Raw genomic sequence first — 12,142 nt, forward strand, 5'->3', positions numbered from 1 at the left:
GCTATTCCAATGTCACGTGTTTGGCAATGAATGAGTACTACTAACTAGCTTATATATATTAATATTATATATATAAAATATATTGAGAAATATTCTTTTCGAGGTGTCTATTTGATTTTAAGATATAAAATTGATTAAAAATAGGCACTTCGAGAAGGATATCTCTCGAGGTATTTTATATATATAATATTAATATATATAAGCTAGTAGCAATTGTGGCACAACATGGAAAACATTAAATAAGTTAATATGTGATTATAGTATTGTATTGTTAAATATAATTATATTAATATATAATATTACTAATATATTTATAACTATTATAATTATATCCCTAACCATAATTTTAGTTAGGGTTTAGGATTAAGGTTAGTGTTAGAGATAGGTTTTGGGCTATGGTTAGATTTAATTTTTAGGGTTAGCGTTAGGGTTATGGTTACGGTTAGGGCTAAAGATTATTTTTAAGGTAAGGGTTAATTTTAACATCATGTTGTTGGCATATGCACACTCCAATGAGACATTGTATGTGATTGAAGGTTTTGTCATTGATGACAACCTTGCAATCTTATGGCACCAGCAAAGGCATTATACCGACATCAGTAGATCACACTCTACACTGGCACTCAAGACATCGACACCAGCACAGAAGAAAGGAAGTATACCAGCACAGAGGCCGACGGGATTTTGTTATATTATATTTTGTTTATTATTGTAAAAATGTGTAAGCCGACTTGGCAAATTGTAAAATGACTCTTATATATAAGAGAGATCATTGTAGACATTAGATATAGGATATATAAGCAAAAAGGAAAATATTAGGCAGACCTATTGTGCGAAATATAGGTTGAGGGGTATATGTAAAGAACAGAGCAGGAACCGGTACTGAATCTGGCATTGAAGATGCTATTGTAAAGCAATACAAGATATTGGATTTTTATAATCCTTATTGTAAGTCGATGAGACTTCCCATTGAGCAGTGAGCTCTAGGCAGTTGGCCTTCCTGAATGTGTAGGCCCCTATTGTAAGTAATATTCTCTTATTGGCCAGTGAGTGAATATTGTGGGTCACAAATCCCACTGAGGTTTTTCCCACACCGGGTTTCCTCATTAAAATCTTGTGTTATGGTGTGTTTTTCATGTGGATGTTCTTGATTCTGTTTATTGCATTATTTCTTGCATACTGGTACACTGTTATATTACGTTCTGCATGTTTTAAGTTAAGAAATTTCATTCACTAGTCAGATAATGATTCACCCCCCCCCCCCCTCTCAGTATATGTGGGATCCCTAACAATTGGTATCAGAGCTTGGACCTCTATTTTCAAAAGCCTAATAGCTTGAGGAAGATCTTGACACCGGTAAAGATGGAAAATCTGATGAAGCAACTAGAAGGAGCTCTTACAGACTATGATGCAGAAAAATTGAAAAATATTAAACTAGAAGATGATTTAAGGGTAGCTCAGGACATCATTCAAGCACTTCAAGAAAATTTTATTGTTGCAAGAAATAAGAGAAGAGAACTTTGTGATAAATTGCAAAATGAGAATGATGAAAAGGAATCACTTAATGATATGATAAGCAAGTTGAAACAAGAGATCATGACAACAAAGAATGAAATGCAGGATATGACTATGAGATTTTGCAAAGAGATTGAGGATAGGAAGAAGAATGAAGAAGAATTGACCAGAAGACTAAGTGATGCAACAAATGAGAACACAAGACTTAGCTATGAAATTGACATGTTGAAGATAGATCTGATGCATACTCAGAATGACTCAAATGAACCGATGAGACAAAAAGAAGTCTTAGAAAGAGAACTAGAAACTACAAATCAACATAAAGAAAAATTTAAGAAAATCTCAGAGGAACTTGGCACCTTGCTAAAGAATCAAAAACCTAAAGGTGACACTTCTGGAATTGGCTTTGAAGTTGGTGAAAGCTCTGGTACTGCAAATACTTAAGATCACAGCAAACCAGTAAGACAACCTAATGCTTATAAATTCAATGGAAAATGTTTTAACTGTAATAAGTATGGTCATAGAGCAAATGAATGTAGATCTATAAATTATCAGAATATCAACACACCCACTGGTCAATATTCTAAATGCAACAAAGTAGGTCACAATTTTGAAAACTAAAGAATGAATGTGAGATGTTATATTTGTGGAAGATTTGGACATTTATCTAATCAATGCAGAACACAAACTGGCATAGGTTATGGGAAAGTTATTCAGAAAAATAATGTAACTTGTTATGCATGTAACAAGATTGGGCATATTGCTAAATTCTGTAGAAGTAAAGGAACACCGGTAGAAAACAAAAGTTCTAGCTTGAAAGGTAAAGAAAAGGTTGAAAAGGTTAAGCAAGAATTCTCAAAACAATGGATTAGAAAAGCTGATCTAGATATTGGGAATACTCCTCCACTGGTAGAACCAACCAATGCTTCACCGGTAGAACAGAGTGATGCTTCACCGGAAGGACAGAGCAGTGCTCCATCGGCAGGAAGTTCTTCATCTAATTGAAGAAAATTTCCTTGAGGGTTTGGCAATCTATTGATACATGTGCTATTATTCCCTCGGTTAGAGATAAGAAGTTGGAAATTACTTATTACCGGCAAACAATGCTAAGTGAATACTTAACTGACATGCAATTAATGTGGTAGATAGCAAATAGACACTATATAATCAAGGTTTTGGCCCCATTTCATTTCACCAAGATTTCAAATTTACGAAGAGTGCGAAGACTCTGAGCTAAGGCATTTCGAGCAAGAAGCAAGAACACTCCAAACAATCATCCATCCTAAGGCAGTAAAAGGTATTTAATCATGGCATCCACCTCTGTAATTGAATATATAGCAAACCCTACTATTGTTGAAGTAATAAAAAGACCTAGGCCCGTATTTCAGTTAGTTCCCGAGGTAGCAAAGAAAGATGATACCTTAGGTGCTTTTTCTCAAATTCCTAAGGGATTTGTTTATGCTGAAGACCCCAGAATGTACATCCACTGCAAAATTGAAGAGTTAGGAGATGAAGAAATTAAAACCATGTTTAAAACTATGATATGTGATAAAACTGGCAATGTAAAAGATGAACACAAGATCATTGAGACACTAGGATTTACAAAGATCCTTAGCATTCCTGAATTTCCCAAGGATGTGATTAGGATAGTCTTAAGCAGGGTACATGGTGAGTTTTTCTATTTGGATACAGTCCACAAGATCACCAAGGAAGCTGTGAAAGTTGTCACAAGGTTACCGACCACTGGTAAAAGACCAGATAAAACCAAGAAGGTTTCCAATGACCTAGTTATAAACCTAACTGGTGCAACATTCAACAAGAGATCTCTAAGAGTTAATGATGTAACAGATATCAATGTGAAATTCATCAGCATGATATTAGGATATAAAGCTACTCATGCAAATAGACTTAATTCAGTTTCAAGTTTATGCATTAAGAGTGCTTATGACATGGTCACAGACAATGCAAAAATTGACATATGGGAGTGGTTTAAAGATGAATTAATTGACAACCTTGGAAAGATCAAGAAGGACAAGAAAGGAACTTTCAAGTTTGGAAATCTGTTAGTATGTCTGATGCTACACATAACAAAACAGGTTCCTAGTATAGGTTACAAACAACTTGGATATGATATACCGGTAGGCAAACAATTAACAGAACTATTCAATAACATGGGTGAGAACAAGGAAAACAATATTCATGACTTTTTTCAAGCATTAAAGGCCAAAATGAAGAAAATAATAAGGTTATCACAGAAGATTGTAGACAAATACAAAGATGAAATATGCTTTGTCATCAAGAAAAGATGAAATATGGATGGAAGCAGTCATCCCAAGGACAGTTTGGGTAACTGAGATGGGCTATGAAACAGATGATCACATAGTTGAAACATATGCTAAAGCACTTTTGGAAGCCCCCAGAGAACCTAAGGAAGAAGTATTTGGTAGTGCAAAAACCATTGAAAGCCAAATACAATCAAAGAAAAGAGTGAAAAAGGTTGAGGCAATTGTAAGGAAAGGTTCTAGACAAGCAAAAGCCATCAAAGAAGATGTACTGAAGAAAATCGGTATAATAGAAGATGAGTTAGTAGCTCCACAACCTGAAACTCACCTATCACCGGTAGGTACTTCTTCAAGGAGTGACATGCCTGTAACTTTCAAAAGAGTTGTAAGAAAAAGAGATCCCTCACTAGCAACCACACCCTCACCCAGGAGGACAAGGCAAAAGCAACAAGCAGTGAGATCTCCGGTAAGAAAGGCCACACCAAAAAAGAAACTGACACCCAAGAAGAAGAAAAGGACAAACAAAGACTTGGCCCCTCTTGATATACTACTGAATGAAATCACAGAGGAAGGAAAATTGAAGAACATAGAGAAAATATATGACACTCTAACAGCTGATGAAAAAGAGCAAGTTGAAAATAGTGTTATATTACATATGGATATGTACAAGAAATTTTTGATGGAAGTAGTCAATGAAATTCCTGATGAACTATTCAAAAGACTAGAAGTAAGAAGACAAACAGTGATAGAACTGGATAAGAAAATAAAGATTGAAAAGCTACTTGTTGTATATCTGGTAAACTCTCCCCAAGAAATTGATGACCTAATTGCTCAAGCCAACTAGACAGTATTTTCTACTACAAACCGGCACGTTGCTTTAATGGTAGGAAGAGTTATTGAGGTAACAGAGGAGACAGAAAATGGATGGGATATATTCCTAGTTGAGAAAGAAAAACAAGAAGAGTACAGGAACCCCAAACCCATAAAAGTTTATCAGAAAGATAGAGACAAGGGGAAAGGAAAAGTTGGTGGACCACCTAGTATCAAGGTTAGAGACAACTTACCCCCACCTCCTTTAATTACTCCACCGGTAAAAACAACAACTACTGAAGATCAACCAGCAGCTAAGAGTATGGATGTAGAGGATGATAATTCTAATCCTGAAGTTTTATATACTGTGGATGTTGATAGTCAAAAGATCAACATAGTGGTAGACAAAGATACAACAGATAAGACAGATATGGCTAGTGAGCCTTCGGTAGCTGAGGAAACTGATAACTCACAGGAGAAACCGGTAGAAGATAAAGGACAAAAGGTAGAGACTCAAACACAGACTGAGGCAATGGAACAAACAGAGAAAAAGGCTCCAGAATAGGAATAGGTACATAAGGAAACAGTACCACTGACAACTAGTGAGAAACCATTGCTTAAAGAAATACAGACACAAACAGACCTACCAGAGGTCAATACAAGCTTGGTTACTTCCACCGGTACTCAAATTGTTGATTCATCATCAAGCTTCATATCAACTAATGTGACTGAGGTACTACTTGATTCTATCAAGAAAATAACCGACTGCAGCTCACAAGCTTACAAAGCAATTGATGATACCATACCAATTTTGAAGGTAATTGCTCCCAACTATGATATAGACAACAAATATTCTTTAGAACAATTGGATACACTGTGTAAATATATCTCAGAAAACATTGAGAAAATAAAAGAAGAGTCAGTGAAGGATAAAGTAGAAGTTGAAAAACAGAAATTCTTTGATGAGCAAATAAAGAAGTGTAATAGAGATTTTGACACACTTCTACCGGAATTATGTAATTTGTTGAAAGAGTACAAAAATCTATACAAAGATACTTGTAAAACAAACTTTTTGACTGTAGATATAGATAAGAAAATGAACAAGGTACAGGATGAGATAAATAAACTTGCAGATAGTTTTGTCAACTCACCTGATACACTATCAGTTTTTGAGGAGAAGATAACAAATTTTGAGGAAGAACTACTCAAATTGGAAAGAGAGAAAGAAAGAATAGTGAATAAGGCAAAACATTTGAGATCAAAACTAAGTCCAAGATTGGACTATCTAGCATCTCTACGGAAGGAAGTATCTGAGGCACTAATACAAGGAAGCAAAACACCGACAGAGCATTTGCAGCATCTCACTGGTACAGTGAAGAGAACAGAGACAGCAATAAAGGATAGCAAAAAGTTTATGGACAGAATAAACTTGATTTTGGGAGATCTTTTTCAAATTGTAACTACCCAGTTACAAGGTTGAAACTACAAACTCTATTGACATCTTGACAACCTTTGTCATTGATGCCAAAGGGGGAGTAGTGGGATGAGAAAATTCAAATCACAGGACAGGAATCATATGCTCAGGGGGAGCACACACATTTTTGGTAACATTTTTGGACTTCACATTTTTTGATCATTTTTTTTGAAATTTCTCATGAGTGTTGCCATCAATGCCAAAGGGGGAGATTGTTGGCATATGCACACTCCAATGAGACATTGTATGTGATTGAAGGTTTTGTCATTGATGGCAACCTTGCAATCTTATGGCACTGGCAAAGGCATTATACTGGCATCAGTAGATCACACTCTACACCGGCATAGAAGAAAGGAAGTATGCCGACACAGAGGCCGACAGGATTTTGTTATATTATATTTTGTTTATTATTGTAAAAATGTGTAAGCCGACTTGGCAAATTGTAAAACGACTCTTATATATAAGAGAGTTCATTGTAGACATTAGATATAGGAGATATAAGCAAAAAGGAAAATATTAGGCAGACCTACTGTGTGAAATATAGGTTAAGAGGTATATGTAAATAATAGAGCAGGAACCCGTACTGAATCTGGCATTGAAGATGCTATTGTAAAGCAGTACAAGATATTGGATTTGTATAATCCTTATTGTAAGTCAGTGAGACTTCCCATTGATCAGTGAGCTCTAGGCAGTTGGCCTTCCTGCATGTACAGGCCCCTATTGTAAGTAATATTCTCTTATTGGCCAGTGAGTGAATATTGTGGGTCACAAATCCCACTGAGGTTTTTCCCACACCAGGTTTCCTTGTTAAAATCTTGTGTTATGGTGTGCTTTTCATGTGGATGTTCTTGATTATGTTTATTAGATTATTTCTTGCATATCGGTACACTGTTATATTATGTTTTGCATGTTTTAAATTAAGAAATTCCATTCACCAGTCAGATACTGATTCACCCCCCCCCTCTCAGTATTTGTGGGATCCCTAACACATGCTTAGGGTTAGGTTGAGGTTTTTGGTAATGGGTATGGTTAAGGTTTAATGCTAGGATTTAGGGTTAGGATAAGGATTTTAGTTAGGGTTATTATCAAGATTAGGTTTTTGATTGGAGATATAGTTTGGTTTAGGGTCATTATTAGGTTAGGCTTAGGGTTGGGTTTAAGATTGTAGTTAGAAATAGTATTAGAGATAGAATAATGGTAAGGATAGATTTTAACTTAGGATTAGAGTTAGGGTTAGTGTAAGGGTTGAAATGATAATTATGGTTATAGTTAAGATTAGGATTATTATTAGGGTTAGTGTTAAGATTATTGGCTAGGGTTAGGGTTTATATCATGGTTATGGTTAGCTTACACCATCTTCGCTACCTTACCTCATCTGGGTTAAGCATGATTTATAGTATTATTTCTTTTAGTTAAATCTCTTCCATTCATCCCTTGAATTTAGTCTCTCGTCAACTGCATATCCATAAAAGTTACAAATCCAAAACCTGCAATACATACACACTCAATAACAAATGTTTGATTGTTGATTGTTGACAACCTGCAATATGTACACACATAATAACCAATGAATCATATAGATTACAAATAGAAACAAAGAATAGTCTGTATAGAAAAAACTTCAAAACCTAGAAAGACATATGAGACTGCTCTGATCAATTTACTATATTCAGTAGTAATACTATTTTGTAAGTTGAAAATAAGTGTCGGGACATAGTTGCAATCTTAGACAAACGCAGTGATAGCATCTAGATGCTTTCCTCTGACTGCTTTCTTGTTTGGCAATGGGTATCCACGACTTATTTAGATTAGGATTTGTGTGAGGAGAAGAAATTAAGCACTACAGCAGAAGATGGAGCAACAAATGATAAATACGAGAGCTTCAGCTTAAAACGATATGTACTCTCTTGTTTCCACAAGGGTTGAGATGAAACAGTGAAATGGAATAGATGGGAGGATATATATTAAATGAAAGAAGCTCAAGCACCCCACCACTTACAAAAGTTCAAATCAAACGCTTTACCATGTCTTGCGACCCATTACGCTTAACCCCAACATTTCAATTATAATTGGAATGCCGAGCAGTTCTGTAACTGTTCGAAATTTGAGCCATTTCTTTTTTGTTTCACGAATGTGCTAGCATTGTATAGAACGCCTCTCGGTGTAATGATAACAACATATTAAAGCTATGCAAAGAAGTGTCATTCTTTTGTTTTTTTTTTTCCAAAAATTCTTTAAAAACCCTAGCAAATGTTCATAGCCAATGACAAATTAGAAAATTTATTTAAATTTTTTTTTGATAAAACATTAACACCAAACTATAGTCTAGTTTACAACAAACAAATTAATTGTAATTGTTGTTGACAATGAAAACATTAGTCTCGTGCCTTATAAGGCAGGGACTAATAATGATTACAGAAAATGAGGTAAAATAATGCTTCTCTACCTTTGGCTTATACAAGTTACATGATGGCTGAACCTTCACGCAATGAAAACACGTACGGATGTCAAGGGTCTTTTTCCATTCTTCTTACCACGCGTACGGGAAGCCCATTCTCCATTTTGGCCGTGATCATTGCAACGTACTTCGGATTCCACTCGTGATCTACCTTCACACTGAATTCTTCGATAATACTCGCAGCGATGCTCTTCATCTGAATAAACGCCATCTCTTTCCCCAAGCAAACTCTTGGCCCCGCCTGGAACACTGGATACTTGAATGCATTGTGTGCCACAAATACTACCGAACCGTTCTCCGTCTTGCTGAGCCATCTCTCTGGCTTGAATTCCAAACAGTCGGAGCCCCACACGCTCTCCATCCTTCCCATCGCATAAGGGTGGTATATCACCCGCATCCCCTTCCTTACCACTGTCCCGTCCGGCAGCACATCGTCTTCCAATGCCTGTTTCGTGTCAGACGGAACGGGCGGGTACAACCTCATCGATTCACACAGAGCGGCCTGCAGGTATTGCATCTTCTTCAATTCCTCGTAAGGGAAACACAAACTGCTCTCTTCTCTGGCAGCAATAATGCGTGTAATTTCTGCATAAATGTTCTTTTCGACTCGTGGATGAGAGGAGAGGAGCCAGAAGAACCAGGTGAGCGCGGAAGAAGTTGTGTCCCTGCCGGCTAAGATAAAACTTATTACAATATCTCTCACGGAAACATCATAAGAAGCCTTTCCTGCAGCAGCACTCTCGTGAGTGAAAAGAAATCTAGACAAGAGATCTTGACGTCGTGACCCGTGAGAGTGAAATATTTCTTTCTTCCTCGCGTCGATAACTTCTTGTGCGAAGCTATGAATGGTGTGGATTGCCTGCCGTAAGCGCTTCTCGGAGCCGAAGTTGAACATCCGCTTGACCATCCACATGAACGGCAGGGGATCCGTGAATCTTTTCAGGCTTAAATTGGTGGCGACTTCAAAAGCCTCTGCGAATTCTGAAAGCGACAGAGAAATGTCAAGGCAACCGGGGTCCATGCCAAATGCAACCTTACAAATGTTGTCGAAGGCAAATCGCTTGAAGACGTCCTGCATATCCAGTCGACTCTCCCCCTGATGGTTGGTGGCAGCAGCTTTTCTGAGTAGCGGAAGGAGGCGATGGGTGACCTCGTCCTGCACGCTCTCTGCAATGAAATCGCGCAAAGAGTTGGTGCTGAACTCGTAACTAGCGACTTTTCTCTGCAATTTCCAGGCCTCCCCGTCAGCGTTGAAAATTCCGGTTCCGAGCAGGTCGTGCAAGAGAAGCCTGAAATAGTTGCCCTTGGGATAATTCTCAAAACGGGTCTTGAGCAGGTGTTCCACATTGCCTGGATCGGCCGTGATAACCACCTTTATTCCGGGGCGATGAAAAGTGATAGTGTTAGAGGGAGCGTGTTTCAGAAGCTCCGTCAACCATTCTGAGAGCCTGCTTCGGTTCTTCAAGAAAGCAAACAATGAACCCACAATTGGATAAGATGTAGGCACAGTGCTATCGTCTCTCTCGCTTATGAGTCGGTAGATTATATAAGCAGCAATCAAGGCAAGGGCAGGAAGGCTTAAGACACTGAGCACGCCAAGAAATAATGGAGAAACGCTCTTCATCTTTTGAGTTTGGTGAATGTTAATTCTGCCTGCGTTTACTTATAGTTTAAAGTTGTAGCCCACACAACAACCCTTCAAGGTGTTAAGGGCAATTGATAATATCAATTTGTCATGATCCCTTCCGAGGAAGGACTAAGTATCGACTAGCATATCCGTGGATATACCGCATATCGACTCGCATATCCGTGGATATACCGCATGTCTTGAGCCTATCGCTCTTAACTAGAAAATAATACTGAATATGTGTCTCTCAAGTTTCTGCACCTAGATAAGGATCAATTTTAGTGTTGTCTCTTTTCAATTAATCTAAATAAAGTAGAATTAGTCTAGCATATTTATATTTAAAAAAAATTATGTAAAATATATTGACAAATTTCAAATTTGGAAGTATATAATATTGATAAATAATAATAAAGATTTTTGTTGTAATAAATTTGGAACAAAATTTGTAACAATCAAAATGAGATAATATCTTAATCTAAGAATATTGACATTTCGCTTGTCAACAACATACACATAATAATCAAATTTGAATTTGAAAACCATTCTTCTTGTCTCTTGTAGGTGTAGCGCAACATTAAAGGCGTCATCTTATAACTATGTCATTTGAATTTTCTACAGCCCCAAAATTTGATGAATAATTTTGTCATTAGAGTTTTATTTTAGGGAAAGCAAAGCTAGTAATGGGATTTTGAATTGTTCAGCAAACAAAAACATACAATCCTCTTTTGCCTCTTCCAGAGTGTTACTATTGATATTTTTAACCATCCTCGTTGATTTATTTATGTGGTCTTGTAGCATTTATTGAACTTTAATTCAGGGATAAGCAAGCAAAAACATAAGGAAATTTTGCCTTAAAAAAAATGGAAATCACTCTAAGAATTATGATCAAATAAAATGTTTCATCAAGATCATCTACTAATTCACAATCACCCAAATGAAGATCACAATAATAGAACATTCTTGAGCCACCTAAATTACATGTTGAACCCATATCAAACTTAGATTAGACGATACAACAATAACAAAAACAATAGTCCTTTCCTACCGAGGTTTCAGATGGAACGACGAGGCGAGAGAGGTGGCGTTAGGGTTTCTTTCGAAGAAGGGTACTCTGAATTTGAAGATGATGGAGATGATGATGCTTCTACCTTTGTTATGCAGACGTTTTCGCTGTTGGCTCTTAGTGGGGGTTTTGTGTTCCTTTTTGGGCTTTTTTTAGCTATTTCGGCTTGGCCTTTCCACCCTTGGTTTCGACCTCTTCTTTTCTTTTTTTTTGGCTTTTTCTTTGCCTCTATATACTTTATTGTGTTTTTTTTCTCGTGGGTTTAGAGGTGTTGTTTTGTGGATCAACATTTTTGTGGGTTGTTGGATTAATGTATTTCCCCACTTTGGCCCATATTTTTCTGTGTTTTTTCTTATTAAGGGAAAACAGGTTTTGAAGGGCCCCTAAAACCCTTTACAACATTAGATTAAAAGATAGTTATTAAAGCACAACGAAAAAGCAAGAGATAGAAAACAAACCGCTATTTTTCAATGTTTCTCTGGCTTTGTGTTGCGCATTTTTGGAGGCTCTCTTATTCTTTTCCCTTTTGGGTTGGGTGTGATTTTCTCTTTGGGTTCCTCTGCTATTCTTAGATTTTTTGTTGGTAGAGGCTCGACTTTGGTTTTGTTTCTGGTGGCCTTTTTCTTGGTGTTTTCTACTTGGGATCCCCGTTTGGAGAAAGGTTGGTCTCGGGCTAAGATTGGTTCTTTTTGTATGATGCAACCTAATTCTCTTTTCTCTATCTCCAATCATATGGTTATTGGCTTGAATCTCTTGCCTATGTTGGTTTTTTTTACCGATACTCTTTCCCTAAGCCCTGACCTTGGCTTCAAGTGTGTTCCTGCATTGGGGGATTTTGGCTTGGATGGCCTCTCTTAGCTATGCCTTTTTCTTTCTTCAAGGCTTTTTGTTGATCTTGTCTTTTCTCTAAGTC

General features: G+C 37.0%; 1 protein-coding gene across 1 annotated transcript; it reads right to left on the reverse strand.

The window, feature by feature from the left end:
* Positions 1-8,437: 8,437 nt before the first annotated feature.
* LOC131051034 (cytochrome P450 94A1) lies at positions 8,438-10,163 on the reverse strand. The gene has a single exon (XM_057985379.2). The coding sequence runs from the start codon at positions 10,161-10,163 to the stop codon at positions 8,589-8,591; it is 1,575 nt and encodes a 524-aa protein (XP_057841362.1). The 3' UTR covers positions 8,438-8,588.
* Positions 10,164-12,142: the final 1,979 nt, after the last annotated feature.

This window comes from Cryptomeria japonica, chromosome 6 (genome assembly GCF_030272615.1).
Source record: "Cryptomeria japonica chromosome 6, Sugi_1.0, whole genome shotgun sequence".
NCBI lineage: Eukaryota > Viridiplantae > Streptophyta > Pinopsida > Cupressales > Cupressaceae > Cryptomeria > Cryptomeria japonica.